Source organism: Rosa chinensis, chromosome 6, assembly GCF_002994745.2.
Source record: "Rosa chinensis cultivar Old Blush chromosome 6, RchiOBHm-V2, whole genome shotgun sequence".
Classification (NCBI taxonomy): Eukaryota; Viridiplantae; Streptophyta; class Magnoliopsida; order Rosales; family Rosaceae; genus Rosa; species Rosa chinensis.
The window spans coordinates 457,295-471,918 of NC_037093.1; the positions used below are offsets into that span (position 1 = coordinate 457,295).

The 14,624-nt window shown below is 37.6% G+C and overlaps 3 protein-coding genes across 4 annotated transcripts; 2 read left to right on the forward strand and 1 right to left on the reverse strand.

Annotated features, from left to right (window-relative positions):
• The first annotated feature begins 997 nt into the window (after window positions 1–997).
• On the forward strand, window positions 998–4,343 carry LOC121050255. Of its 2 annotated transcripts, XR_005802491.1 has the most exons (8): window positions 998–1,113; window positions 1,243–1,303; window positions 1,756–1,822; window positions 2,499–2,535; window positions 2,971–3,024; window positions 3,275–3,684; window positions 3,794–3,922; window positions 4,026–4,343. XR_005802491.1 is itself a non-coding variant. In XM_040509780.1 (3 exons), exons 1-3 carry the CDS (start codon window positions 3,637–3,639, stop codon window positions 4,239–4,241), a joined length of 393 nt encoding a protein of 130 aa, XP_040365714.1. In that variant the 5' UTR covers window positions 3,191–3,636; the 3' UTR covers window positions 4,242–4,343. The 2 variants fall into 2 exon arrangements, 1 of the variants encoding a protein (XP_040365714.1); XM_040509780.1 differs by lacking the exons at window positions 998–1,113; window positions 1,243–1,303; window positions 1,756–1,822; window positions 2,499–2,535; window positions 2,971–3,024 and having other exon boundaries at window positions 3,191–3,684.
• Window positions 4,344–7,772: 3,429 nt separating this feature from the next.
• On the forward strand, window positions 7,773–9,425 carry LOC112174462 (ATP-dependent DNA helicase PIF1-like). Its single transcript, XM_024312241.2, has 2 exons — window positions 7,773–9,120; window positions 9,176–9,425. Exons 1-2 carry the CDS (start codon window positions 7,805–7,807, stop codon window positions 9,423–9,425), a joined length of 1,566 nt encoding a protein of 521 aa, XP_024168009.1. The 5' UTR covers window positions 7,773–7,804.
• A 2,943-nt stretch (window positions 9,426–12,368) lies between these two features.
• On the reverse strand, window positions 12,369–14,624 carry LOC112169357 (chaperone protein dnaJ 11, chloroplastic). The gene is made up of 2 exons (XM_024306375.1): window positions 14,296–14,624; window positions 12,369–12,621 (listed from the first exon to the last, which is right to left on the reverse strand). Exons 1-2 carry the CDS (start codon window positions 14,622–14,624, stop codon window positions 12,369–12,371), a joined length of 582 nt encoding a protein of 193 aa, XP_024162143.1.

Here is a 14,624-nt window from a genome sequence, read left to right on the forward strand (position 1 = left end):
CCGATGCAGTACGTGCTGTATCTGTAAGGAAGGAATCTTCCCCATTACTCTTTGGAGTTTGAACTTCACTTGCTTTTTGCACTACGTTTGTGCATGAATAGAGGGAACGTCTTCCATGCTCCGAGCTTTCCATGCTCGAATATTTGGGCCCGCAAACGTGACCTGCACGTGACATTTTGTGAACCAGAAATGTAGGTGGAAAAGGGTAAGCCCTGTTCCCGGTGACGAGGGGTTTTACCCAGCTTGAGTTTTACCAGTCATTGATCCCCTTCTTCCTCAAATCTCTCTAATTACAGGTTCATCAAAAAACCTTCGTCAGATTCCAGAAAGAGATGGGCGGTTGGTTGAAACAAGAGAGGGTAAATCTATCATCTGTTTTTCATCTTGTTCAAACTTTCACCCAACCATAACCAAACTTCCAATTTGAAACCAGAAGGATGAACTCCAAACAATGGGCAATCCTTGAATTGATTGATCACCAACCCCGCCGAGATCCTCTCCGATTCAAGAAGTACCCGAGCAAGGATCGGCTCATAAGTCGAATATTCGGGTGAACATATGGGAAACAAAACCGGCCCCAATCAGTTGAGATTATGAATTAGAGCAAGTGCACCCGTAGTCAACAAAAGACAAAGTCGAGAAGTCAAGAATTCGACCAGTCAAGTTACTATTCACTGCCACTGGGCATGGGTTTACACCCGTTGTTTTTCTTGTCCGGTCAACACTGTTCATTATTATATAATTGGGGTCAAAGGCTTCACCAATTTTTTGAAGTCTCCAAATTGTCCCCCACAGATACAATGTTCACTAAAAATAACAGAAGAGGGTTATTCCTGTAAAGTACCAAAAAATTGAAATAAAATATAAATACGGAAACTATAGCATTGTGTGGCAGAGAAAAGAAAAGTAAAAAACGAATTGCATGCAGTCGCACACGATCTAAACACAAACAAAGATTCAGATGACGTGGGAGTTGATCGTACTCCATATGGCTCCATCAATACTCATCCCTCACTCAATTTACTGTTCAAATAGAAAGAGGAGCAGAGCAAAATCAAATAGGAGGAGAAAATTATTATCGAGTCGGCTGACAGTTTTGCAGATTCACGTAAGGTCAGACTTGATAATTGTCATTGGATAATTTTCAGATTTCGATTTTCATATGCACTTCTGGAGTTTTGATGGGTTTGTGTTTAACTTTTGGGGTTTGGGTTTTCAACACCGTTAATGGTTTTCTGGCAGGTACACAGCGACGACGATACTGGCATTGATGCAGGAAGTGGCTCACTTTTTGAGAACAAAGGTATCCCTAAATCTATTATCTGGGTTTCATTTACCTTAAGTTCAATTCTGGGTTTTAACTATTCTTTTCATTTTTTTTCTATTCAGACGTGTTTGATGCTCAGTTTTTCTTATTCTTTTGTTTCAAACAACTAGGAGTGATTAACACCGTGTTCATTTTGAATCCTTTGTTTTTTTTTCCCCCATATGTTCTATAAATGAACCTATTTAGGAATCACATGTTCTATACATCTCTATAATGTTGTATTTCTTAAGTACTTTAGTTTGGTAGTAGACGTGTAATAGGCTTATTGTTATTGATTTCAATTTTGGATTCTGAATTTGCTTTCTATTGTATGATTATGAGCACTTCTGAAACATCAATTCTTTAGTTTTGAATTTTAGTTCAAATGGGTTTCAACTTAGCATGATTTGTTTGGTTAACCACAATGCTTGAATTTTCAATATTTTCAGGGATACTGGTGGATTGCAACAAGTGACTTTCAAACTTTAGTTTGCAGAGTCCACTCTTTTTGTTGAGGTAAATTGACGTACTAGGATTAAGTGATTCCATGAGTTTGTAGTTAATTTAGATTCTTGCCATGCAAGAGCTTGAAATTAAGTTTAGTTCTCTTTTTAGACTGAATTTACTCATCTAAATTTAGTCGGATGAGATCATAAGCTTGAGAAAAAGTAAGGAAAAGTAGTGTGGAAGTTTTAAGTAACTATGGTGATTGCAATTTTGCAAATTTTCAATACGTTCAATTTGTTTTGCTTTTTGTTGTTTATTTTCTGATGCCCTATAATACTGTTTTGCATTTAGTTTTGGCTTTTGAGAACAGAAACTAAATGTTCATAATGGCTTCAGTGATAATAAATGTTCTGAGAACAGAAACTAAATGTACAGTAGTGGTTTTCTTATTCTTATTCTTATTTTTTGCTCTCTTTTTTTTCCATCTATTAGGCAGTTCGTGTATTTTATAAGATTGTGATTGAACGAGCAGGTATAGCACTGCACCTAGCAACCTTGCTTAACTAAAGCTCTATTTAGAATTCCATATATATGTTATAATCAGGTATCTCTGTGTTCAAGTTTTTTTTTTGGTTTGGTTGACCTTATATGGACCTCATTGAATCCTATATCCTATATTCCTATTAATGCAATTTCTACAAAGTAGTTAACAGTCTCCTTTTTTTTTTTTTTTCCTTTTTGTTAGGTTCAGGTCTGAAATGCAATTTTAGGGGTGCACAGAGGTAAGTCTATTGGCTTTTTGTTTAATTTTCCTTATAGTTTGTCCTTTTGGTTCGAGAATTTATGGCTATACCGATTTCTACAGTTTTAGAGTATTGATAAACTCTATAGCTTATAGTTCTGTCAAATTTTGGGTACTGGTGTTTCTTTGCCAGGAAATTCAAACTAGAAACAAGTACACTTATTCCTATAGTTTTGCTTTGTGCAATGGTTCTTTTAGATTTAAATGGTTTTCATGAAAGCTCTATTCTTTTTCTGTGATAATGGATATGAAAAACTTACATTTAGGGTATGAAAATCTTTATTCGGTAATCGGTACAGACTTTGAAAGATCAACATTCAGGGTGAAAGAAATTGTTAATTGGATGATTATAGTATTTTGTTTATTGATTTTGGGATTTCCTATCTAATTGTTTTGTTTCGTCTATGCTTTTCAGGAATATTGAATATTTGAGGAATTACTGTATAACGTCAAATTTCTTATATTCCAGGTTTGGTTTGGTTTTTTTAATTTGAAAAAGAGTGGCTGGCCAAAATGAGGTATTGTTCTAATCGTCTTAGTTCATCTTACTTCATATTCCTACTCTAGCTTAAGCATAAAAACAAAAAATTTAATTTTGAGATACAAAGCTGGGTAGAGAACAAACTTTTCAATTAGCCAATTAAGAACAAAGCGTTTATATGAATTGTGTTCTTTTTTGCTTCAAATAATCTGTAGACATTCTTGAACGAATTATTCAGCAGGAGAACATAGGAAGTAGCTGGCCCTTCCCCTATTTTTGTGTCTAAGCTATGGATTTGTTTCACTGAGCGGGAGGCAGAAGAGCAATCTGGGCTTGAAAGGTTGTGAAAACAGTGGTTTCTTGAGCAGGAGAAGATACGAAGTGATTCTATTGTCTGGCTTCTGTTTGTTCTATCTCACTCTTTTTCAATTTTGATGTTTTCTGGTCACTATTTCAGGTACCAAAGGGGGATCAAATAAGAGATTTTCTTCACTCTGTACAACAGGAACTAGCACAAGAGTTTTGAGAAGTTCGAACTACCTCAGTGGAGAATTTGCTATATGTAAAAGAAGATCTTATCATTTTACATGTAAGATTATTATGGGACAGGTTTCTTCATCACGCTCTCACCCATCCAATGAAGGCCAGGTAGATTAACATTATACTTTTCTTTCATTGGTAGATAAAGTTTAACAACTGATGGAACCTTTTTTGATTTATGATTGTGTTTGGAACTTAATATCATTCTGGACTACAGAGACCATCCCATGTTCATGCGCCCGACACAGAAAGGCAGAGTACAAATACCTCCCAAAGACAAGGAAGACAAGGAATGAGTTTTGCACAAGCTATTTCATCGCAGTCTCACCCATCTGAGGAAGATCAGGTCAATTTGCATTATACATTGTTTCATTTGTTAGATGTTCTCAATTAGTGGAAACCTTTTCTACTTTATTTTTATTTTTATTTTTTATCAATTTCCTATACAGGGACGCAACCGTCTTCATACACTTGAGGCTGAAAGACAGCGTAGAAATAATCGTCAAAGAGAGAGGCGACAGTCATTAAGTTCTTCACAACGAGCAGAAAGTTTAGCCCGAAGACGTGCTAATTACCACTTACGGCGGCAGATGATAAACACAAGTGTGGAGGACAGAAGTATGGCAAATCAATTAGGAGCAATGGCCGGTAACTTTCTACTTTGAGTCTTACAAAAGACAAACATCTTCAGCGGTAATGTATAACTATTTGGAATAGAGTCTTCCAAGGATATATTCTTATATATACCTGTGTTAAAAAAACAGAAGTTGAAAGCACTGATTGTTTTTTTTTTAAAGGGATAATTTTGTAATGTTGACAATATGTCGCCAGGTGTTCTCCAAACTAGAAGAAAGTTTAATTGCAAGATTTCGAACCATGCGGCATGACATGGAACTACAATCATGTTAATATCTATCTAACTTGATGTCATTGTTAAAGATAAAAACTATAGTTTACTAAAAATGAACTATTTTTTATTTTGGATGTGTTGCTCTAAACACTTTATATTTTTCTTAGACATTTTAAAAACCAATCCATTTTATTTACGTGCAAAACATAGGAGTTCAACAAGAGAATCAATCCAATCACCATATTATACCATCTTCTCAAAGAGACAGTCAAAGAGTGCAATGGCGAACAAGTCAAAGCATTTGGAGAGCTTCAATGAATCCAGAACAACGAGATGAGTATTTAGCACGACGACGAGCCAATTATCACGGTGATCGAATTCAATCTCATGATACAACTTCTACAGTGCAAACATCAAATCATGGGGATAACATTCAAGTTCCAAATAGAATTCGCTTAAGCCATATAAGGCAACTAGCACGGTCGAATAGGTCGGAAGTACCTAATCATGGACTTAATCAGAACTCAACAAACAATGGCGATGTCTTGGCAGTGAATGAAGGTAACAAATATTTAACATTAATATATTCTTCAATATTGTTTCAGTAATCAGTACAATTATTGACATTGTTGTTTATAACAGGAACTTCTAATAACCTGATTCCTCAAAATAACGGTGTTGCGCATATACGTCCTAGAGCTAGAGGTTGCGGATCACATAATTGTGCCCGAAATTTTCATGAGAGCATTGGAGTTACAAAACTTCATTTGCCAGCACCAACCACATGCCCATATTGTCTTGCCCGCCTATTTCATCACGAAAGTAAAGATATGTGTTGCTTGAATGGAAAGACTGTCCTTCCTCCAGTACAATCTCCTCCAGAAATGATCGAGCTCTTCTCTGCTCAAACTCCACAAGGCACCCATTTTAGGCAAAATATTCGGGCCTATAAACATGTCTTTTCATTCACATCCATGGGCGTGCATGTCGATCAAAATCTAGCGACATGGGGTGGTACTTTCACATTTCGTCCTCAAGGATCTATATATCATAAGATAGGAAGTCTTCTACCAGATGGGGATAATAGGCCAAGATTTCTACAATTGTATATATACGACACAGACCATGAAGTGGACAATCGTATGCTAGAGAATGAAGCATTGCATAGAGATGTTGTTGAAAATATACAATAAGTCTTGAATCAACATAATCCATTTGTACATACATTTTATCACCTAGCTCAACGCCAAGATTTACAGAATTGCAGACTTATCATTAGAGAGCAAGCTGCAAATCAACGTCAGTATACATTGCCTTCAACGTCCTAGGTTGCTGCAGTAATAGTGGGAGCAGATGATGTGGAAAATCTTAGGGGTCGTGATATCATGGTACAAACAAAACAAGGTCAACTACTAAATATCCAAGATTGTATTGGGTACTATGATCCTTTACAGTATCCATTGTTGCTACCATGTGGAACGTACTGTTGGGACGTGAATAGTCAAAATAATAATGGTTGGAAATTGACATGTCGTGATTATTATGCGTATATGTTACAGGTGAACAAACAATTCTTTATATTTTCAATGTCAATTAGAATATGAATACATATATATATATATATATCATGTTTAATGAAATACTATATCATTACAGATCCGTGAACATGATGATTCACTTTTACTACGAGGGGGCCGCCTGTTGCAACAATATGTCGTTGATAATTATATCAAAATTGAAACACAGAAATTAAGATGGATTCGTTGCAATCAAACTTCTATTCGACGCGAGTTGTATGATGGACTACAAGACTCGCTAAATGCTGGTGAAAATAATGCAGGTACAAATCTTATCACATACTATAGTAACATTTAAGGTTGGCTTTAGTATAGTTACAATGAAAATATTCATGAAATGTTACACTTTCAAATAGGTAACATTGGTCGCAAGACCGTCTTCCCATCATCATTTATTGGAAGCCCACGTGATATGAACCAGAGATATCAGGATGTAATGGCTTTGGTCCAAAAATATGGCAAGCCGGATATATTCCTTACAATGACATGCAATCCGAATTGGGAAGAAATAAAAGCAGAGTTATTACCTGGTTAAAGAGCACAAGATCGTCTGGATCTAACTACAAGGATATTTCGTGCCAAATTTGAAGAGTTAAAGAATGATGTTATCAAGAAAGGAGTCTTGGGTATAGTGGTTTCATATGTATATGTCATAGAATTTCATAAACGTGGTCTCCCACATGTTCATATGCTTTTGATGCTAAGTGAAGATGATAAGTTGGCAAACCCTTATGATTATGATCATATTGTTCAGGCTGAAATACCAAATCAAACTGAAGAGCCAGAGTTGTATAGTGCAGTATTGGGGCACATGATACACGGTCCATGTGGACCGCAAAACCGAAGATCCCCCTATATGAAGCATGGGAATTGCAAACGAGGTTATCCAAAGCCATTTTCAGCGAACACATTTCAAGGAAATGATTCTTATCCTGTCTACCGTAGGCAAGACATTCAAGCACATATGCAGTCTAATCTTAATGAAAATACACCAGTGGATAACAGATGGGTTATTCTATACAACCCTTGGCTACTCACAAAATATGATTGTCATAGCAATGTTGAAATTTGTTGCAGCATTAAGAGTGTCAAGTATTTGTACAAATATGTCTACAAGGGTCCAGACAAAATAACATTCGAAGTTCGACATGAGGATAATCAAGATGAAATAAGAAATTTTGTTGATGCAAGATGGGTTTGTGCACCAGAAGCTTTGTGGAGGATATTCAAATTTGTGATGAACAGAATGTATCCATCAGTGCAACGATTGCAAATTCATCTTCCCAATAGACACAATGTCTTCTTTAATCCCAACGAACCTATAACAGACATTCTGGAAAATGACAGAAACTCGATGACCATGCTCATTGAGTTTTTTACCAAGAATTTATACTATGAAGGTGCGCGCCAATACTTATATCGAAAGTTTCCTGAAAGATTCAAGTGGGATGGGAAACACAAGACATGGGAAGTAAGGGAGACCAACCAAAAAGTAATTGGAAGAATATATACTGTGTCGCCTTCAGAGGGAGAAAAATTCTACTTGCGTGTTCTTCTTAATCATGTTAAAGGACCTACCTCATTTGAGGATTTGAGGACAGTTGATGGCATATTGCAACCAACATTTAAAAAGGCAATCGAACAACGAGGTTTGTTGGAAGATGATGATAGTATCAGACAGTGTTTACTTAAGGCCTCCAATATATGTATGCCGTCATCCTTAAGGAGATTGTTTGTCACCATCTTGGTTTATTGCTAGCCACATGGGGTACGAAGTTTGTGGCATGAATTTTATCCCTTCATGATAGAAGACTATCCGTCTTCAAGCACCACGGATAATACACATATCACAAATAGACTTTTACGAGACTTAAACGGATTGCTGGTGCAACATAGTAAGTCTATTTCTCATTATGATTTGCCGGAAATGACTGAAGATCGTGGTGCAAATTCAACATTGCCAAGGGTAATAGAAGATGAAGTTTCAGTTATCATCCCACAAGAGGACTGTGATGCGGTTCATCATTTGAATGAGGATCAAGCTTTTGCGTACAACTCGATAATATCTGCTATTCAATGTCGTGAACCTGCTGTATTTTTTGTCGATGGTCCAGGAGGAACCGGAAAAACATACTTATATCGTGCATTGTTAGCAACCTTGAGAAGTAATAATCATATCATATTAGCAACTGCAACTTCTGGAATAGCAGCAACAATATTGCCTGGTGGAAGGACAGCACACTCCCGGTTTAAAATTCCACTCAATCTTGATGCGTCTTCCACATACTCGATTAGCAAACAATCTGATTTAGCAGAGTTGATAAGAAGATCATCAGCAATAATTTTGGATGAAGCACCAATGATGAATCGATATGCCTTTGAAGCTCTCGATCGAACTTTCAAAGACATAACAGGCATAGATTTGTCATTTGGAGGAAAGGTGATGATTTTAGGGGGAAATTTTCGACAAGTTCTTCCTGTTATCTATAAAGGTATGAGGTCTGAGATGGTGCAAGCCAGTTTAATTAATGCTTCCTTTTGGAAGGATGTGAAGATCCTTCATTTGAGACAAAATATGAGATCTATCAATGATCCTGAGTTCTTAGAGTTCTTACTCCAAGTTGGTAATGGAGAACGACAGACTGTGATTGAAGACATGATACAATTACCTTCACCTATGGTCATACCATGGGAGGGTGAAGAATCAATCAACCAATTAGTCAATGAAGTGTTTCCTAATTTGAATTGCCATGTTAATGATGTTTTGTATATGGTTGAAAGGGCAATAATTACTCCAGAAAATGATGATGTGGATGTACTCAATGAAATGATCATAAAGCGGTTTCCGGGACCAGTGCGCATCTTAAACTCTTTTGACTCTGTTGAGGATGACACAAGAAATATGTACCAAAAAGAATTCTTAAATTCAATTTCCCCTTCTGGTATGCCGCCACATCAATTGACGATAAAAAAGGGTGCTCCTATTATGCTTTTGAGATATATTGACCCAAATATGGGGTTGTGCAATGGTACGGGATTGACTTGCCACGGATTATATAACAATCTCATAGATGCAGAGATTCTAACTGGACAATTTGCGGGAACAAGAGTTTTTTTTACCAAGAATCACTTTAAAGAGTGCTGAAAGTTCGGGACTCCCTTTTGAGATGACAAGAAAGCAGTTCCCTGTAAAGTTGAGTTTTGCCCTTACTATCAACAAATCACAAGGACAAACAATACCAAATGTGGGTATTTACCTTCCTGATCATGTGTTCAATCATGGACAGTTATACGTGGCTTTATCAAGAGGAGTTTCAGAGGCCACCACCAAAGTTTTAGTCAAGAAAGGCTCATTCGAAGGCGAGGAAGGGGTGTTCACAACTAATGTTGTCTATAAAGAGATTTTACTTCCTTCCGGTTAATGAGATCTTATAAGGTACATATAATATTATTGTTAATTTGTAAAGGTAATTTTTATCGAGCTAAGAAAACTCTATATTTAAACTATTTATATCACTTAGTAGATCCATTTCACTTTATAGTAAAAAACCAAACGCATTATCTTATGTTTTTTTATTTTTTGTACTCTCAATTAGTAGTTTGGGCAACGACTGATGACAAATGGATGGCTGAGATGGAGTTGATTGGAGCATGTGGACTTTACTTTATTGAACAAATATGTATATAGGCACTTTGTGGAAGTTTCTTTTTTAAAAGTATGTTTCTATTGTAAAGATTTGTATATATCGGTGCATGTTTTATGTTTTTACTAATGGATTGCTAAAGATATATACAATATTTTATAATATCTGTATAGTGTAAGAGTTAAGTAATATGCAACACAGAAATTACAATATCGCACTCATGAGTAATATTTCAAACATGTGTAGCAAGAGAGGAAGGAAAATACGCACGTGCGAGCGCGGCCCTTCTGCACGCTCATCACGCGTGCAGGAAGGCTAGTAGAAAAGAAAGTCTTAAGCACTTGAAGGCATAACTGACATACATATAGAAAAGAAAGTCTTAGGCACGAAAAAAGGAAAGATTTGTGCTCATGTTTCTCGTGTGAATGGTGTGTATCATATGACACAAAAGGTCCTTTATATAGTCATACAACGCATTTAGGGTTAGTTTCTTCCTTAAGAGCATTTCCAGGGGAGATATCTTTTGCCACGTAGAGCCCAACAACTATAACTGACAAATGAAAACCAATTCCAACTGAGATGTTACTTGCCACGTGGATGACAGATCGAAACCTATATGTCAAATTTGACAACCACAAAGTCTCCTGTCTTTTCTTTTGTTACTCTCTCTCTCTCTCTCTCTCTCTCTCTCCCTTCCTTCCTACCGAGACCAAAGTCATTCATAACTCATAAGTCTCTCTTTCTTTCTCGTTTTACTGCCTACCCATAACAAAATCATTCATGAATCTCACAATTGAAACATTAAGAACATCTCTCTAAGACAATTCAACAAAACCAGTACAAACTTAAAACATCGCTCTCATAAATTGAACATAAAGTGCTCACAAATCAGACAAACCTCACTCATAGATCATACCTACTTCTCTGGAGAGTTGGGGTCCCTATTCTTCCCTAATCCAACAGTGGCTGGAATTTGTACTGCATCTTCTGGGCTTCTTCTTCTTATCCATGGTTGATCGTAGAAACTGCTCTCAAACTGGAAGAGATGTGCTTGCTTATAGGAATTGAGAGAGAGAGAGAGAGAGAGAGAGAGAGAGAGAGAGAGAGAGAGAGAGAGAGAGAGAGGAGAACATAGGATCAGGATTAATATATATATATATATATATATATATAATATATATATATATATATATATATTTAACTAATGGGTTGGAGGAGAAATGTTAATAAAATGTCAATTGCCATGTCAACCTTCAAATTTAAATCTGACACAAGCCATTTGACATCTCCATTGGAGATACTCTAAGTTTTATAAGAATTATTTCATTGGTCAAACACCTTGGGAACTTGCTAATATGCGTAACATCATTCTTAGCATGGACATCCTTTAGAGCAATCTGGGCTTTAGAACTTAGATTCCCATCAAAAATCTCAAATTTACACATAGGACAATTTTAATTTACTAAAAAATGACCATAACTTTTTTTAGAAAAATGATATTCATTTTTGAGAAATTTTCATTATTATGTTAAAATTGACTGATATGCACACCTAAATTTGGCGATTACACTTTTGTTTTAATTCTCTTTTGGGAAAAATTCACTAACGTTGTCTGGACACATTAGTGACTTTCAGAATGATACCTGAATTCTGAATGTTATCAATGTGATACCTAGACTTTACTTTTCGTATTATCGTCGTACCTCTGGCAAACTTCCGTCACGTCTCCGTCAACTGTGAGCATGTGTGACTCACGTGAGCCTAAAAATGAGGGCAAAAAAGACATTCTGCCCTCAGTTTGTTTTAGGAAAAAAATTCACCAACGGTGTCTGGACACTTAGGGGACTTTCAGAATGATACCTGAACTTATAAAACTGTCAATGTGATATCTGGACTCATTTTTTTTATCAACGTCGTACCTACGACCAATTTCCGTCACGGAGCCGTTAAATTTTGCACGTGAGTTACTTAATGAAGACAAAAAGACTGATTTACCCTCAAATTTTTTTTTTTTGCTTTTTTCTTTTATTTCTTTCTTTATTCTTCTTTCTTTCTTCATTCTTCTTTCTTTCTTTCTTTCTTCTTCTTCTTTTTTGGTTTCTTCTTCCCCTGATTTGAATCATCAAGATTCAAATCATCTTGCTCGTCCGATTCCCACAGCCGATTGTTGATCAAACACCGCCGCTATGTCTCAATCCACCTTCATGCACCGCAGATGTTTATGGTTCCCCCCACTTCAAATCCTACAGCAAATTGAAATTGCACTGAGGCTTCTCCGCTCACTCCGAGTTCATCCCCGCCGCCGCCGACGACTTAGCCACCACCACTCTTGTTCTCTCCTCCGACCCCCTTTTATACACCATTGATCAGAAACTCAGACCCTGCCAGCCCTCCACTCTCAAATAACAGCTCCAATCCCACCCTGCCATCCTCTCCGTCGTTCCCGACATGCAACACCACCTCCACACCATCCTCACCTGCAACTTCATCGGTCTAGCAGACAACTTCGGCCTTTAGCCAAACTTCTATCAGAAGTAATTATAGGCAGCCAAAGATTAACAACTTCGGCCTCCACACCATCCTCACTTGTAGAAAATTCGAGCTGTTCTGATTCACCAGCTCCACCACTTCGCTGCTACCCACCATTGCGCCTCGCTGATTAGCAAACAAAGAACTCGGAGCCTCCACCATCGAGAAATGGAGGCTCGCGTTCTGCGTGTCCTACGCGGCGGATATTGGCACCGTCAGAGAAGATGTTGTCTGAACAGAAATTGAGTTCGGGTTCCACTGCGGCAGCTCGTTGAGCTCGTCGATTGCTGCCTTGGCTTTCTTGATGACCCAATCAACTGCCTTGCTGGGCCGGTCGTATCCGAGCTGGTCTTGCACGTCGTAGAATTGAATGGCGGTGTGGGCGGTGAGCCGGACGAGGTGGTCCCTGGGGCCTTTGGCGGTGTAGACCTTGCTGTGGCTGTCCCTTCGGTCGGTGGCCCTTAGAATGTGGCCTCGAGCCTCCACGATTTCGCTGGCGGTGGAGGAAGAAGCAGTCCTTATACCCAAACCCAATAGAGAAGCAGCGAAGGACGACGTCATTGCGCGGTGGTGGAGGTTGTTGTGGCTCTCTCCCATTTTTCTTTCTGCATATTCCATGGTGGGTTCTCCGAAAGCGGTGGTGTTGGCAAGGAGAGAAGGAGAGAATAAAGAAACCGAAAAAGAAGAAGAAGAAGAATAAAGAAAGAAAGAAAGAAAACAAAAGGAAAATAAAAACTTTTGAGGGTAAATTAGTTTTTTTGTCTTTATTAAGTGACTCACGTGCATCGTACGTGCAAAATTTAACGGCACCGTGACGGAAATTGGTCGTAGGTACGACGTTGATATGAAAAAATGAGTCCAGGTATCACATTGATAACTTTGTAAGTTCAGGTATCATTCTGAATGTCCCGTAAATGTCCAGACACCGTTGGTGAATTTTTCTCGAGGGTAAATCGGTCTTTTTTGTCTTCATTAAGTGACTCACGTGCATTGCACATGCAAAATTTAACGGCTCTGTGACGGAAATTGGTCGTAGGTACGACGTTGATATGAAAAAATGAGTCCAGGTATCACATTGATAACTTTGTAAGTTCAGGTATCATTCTGAAAGTCCCCTAAGTGTCCAGACACCGTTGGTGAATTTTTCTCTTCCCTTTTTGCTTACCTTGTACGATGAACTTTCTAAGAAAATATATAGAAGATTTAACTAAGAAAATATATAGAAGATTTAACTAAATGTGGGACCAAAGCCCAAATAAAAGGGGACACAATCGAGCCCATGTGACGCAACGGAAGATGTCAGACATATGTCTGAAAGGGAGATACTTCCATGTCAATTTATGCCTGTGTGTGATTTATAGTTGGTAGTTAGTCATCTGGCCTGCAACTGTTTGATTTCTGTCCAGAAACGAAGATATTGCTTTTTTATTAGCATTTCTTTATTCATATCCACTATTAATAATGCTGCTGTGCTCTTGTGGCTCTTGTTGCATTTGGTCTGTCATTGATTAACAAATTTACACTTTCTGATTTTGTTAGCTACTTAGCCGGTGGTATGATACGACAGTTACGACAGTTGAGTTATCGATTCATATGATGAAATTATAACTGGAAGGATAAGATTTAGACTTTTTATTTTTTCTATTTGGTTATAAATCGTTTCAAGAGATATTGCAATGTATTCTTACGTATTTTACAATATAAAACTCTTGACTCCACAATTTGTTGTTGTGGTCTTGTGAATGCTATATTGATTATTGTATACAACTATTAAGTACTACGTCGAATGTTACGTTACATGATCAGATTTACATGCAATTTGAAATAGTTTAAAATTTGAAAACACTGTTCCAGTGACCTGATGCATTCCAAATCATTAGAAAAGAAGCCAAAATTATGGAAAAATGAATAGAAAAGCTAATAATTTTAAGTTTTAAACTAACGATACATTTCCAATGACTGCAGACTAAAAAGTTTCAATGCACAGAAAATAGGAATCCTCTATCCCCTGTTTCCTCTGTTTTGAAAACAGAGGTATGAAAGACAGGACTTAGCTACCAGCACTGGTAACTTAGCTATATAACTATATATACAACATATCATGCAGTAACTTAGCTACCAGCACTGGTCAGTCTCCCAGTTCCGGTAAGTATTTGCTGCCGCAGCTGTTGCGGAGGAAAGTGAAGACGAAGACCCGAAAGGCCGAGCACACCGGTAAAGACCCCTATCGTAGTTTGCTCGTTTTTCAGGGTCCGATAGGGTTGCATAAGCTGCATGAATCTTCATGAATTCAGTAGCAGAGGTTTGTTTTTGGTTCATGGCCACAACATCTGGGTGACACCTCCTTGCTAGTCTCCTATAAGCTGCTTTGATCTCATGACCACTTGCACTCATTGGAAGGCCAAGAACTTCGTACAGCGATGAAGTTGGACTAGCTGCAGTTGCCAT

Bases quoted from the DNA above. Each gene is read 5' to 3' on its own strand.
- LOC121050255 (XM_040509780.1), top strand. From the start codon at position 3,637: ATGGGACAGGTTTCTTCATCACGCTCTCACCCATCCAATGAAGGCCAG. The intron at 3,685-3,793 runs GTAGATTAACAT...TCTGGACTACAG, and splicing joins ACCCATCCAATGAAGGCCAG to AGACCATCCCATGTTCATGC. The intron at 3,923-4,025 runs GTCAATTTGCAT...TTTCCTATACAG, and splicing joins ACCCATCTGAGGAAGATCAG to GGACGCAACCGTCTTCATAC.
- LOC112174462 (XM_024312241.2), top strand. From the start codon at position 7,805: ATGATAGAAGACTATCCGTCTTCAAGCACCACGGATAATACACATATC. The intron at 9,121-9,175 runs TACCAAGAATCA...TTTTGAGATGAC, and splicing joins GCGGGAACAAGAGTTTTTTT to AAGAAAGCAGTTCCCTGTAA.
- LOC112169357 (XM_024306375.1), bottom strand. From the start codon at position 14,624: ATGGCAACTGCAGCTAGTCCAACTTCATCGCTGTACGAAGTTCTTGGC. The intron at 12,622-14,295 runs GTAGCTAAGTTA...CACCGACCGAAG, and splicing joins TGGGAGACTGACCAGTGCTG to GGACAGCCACAGCAAGGTCT.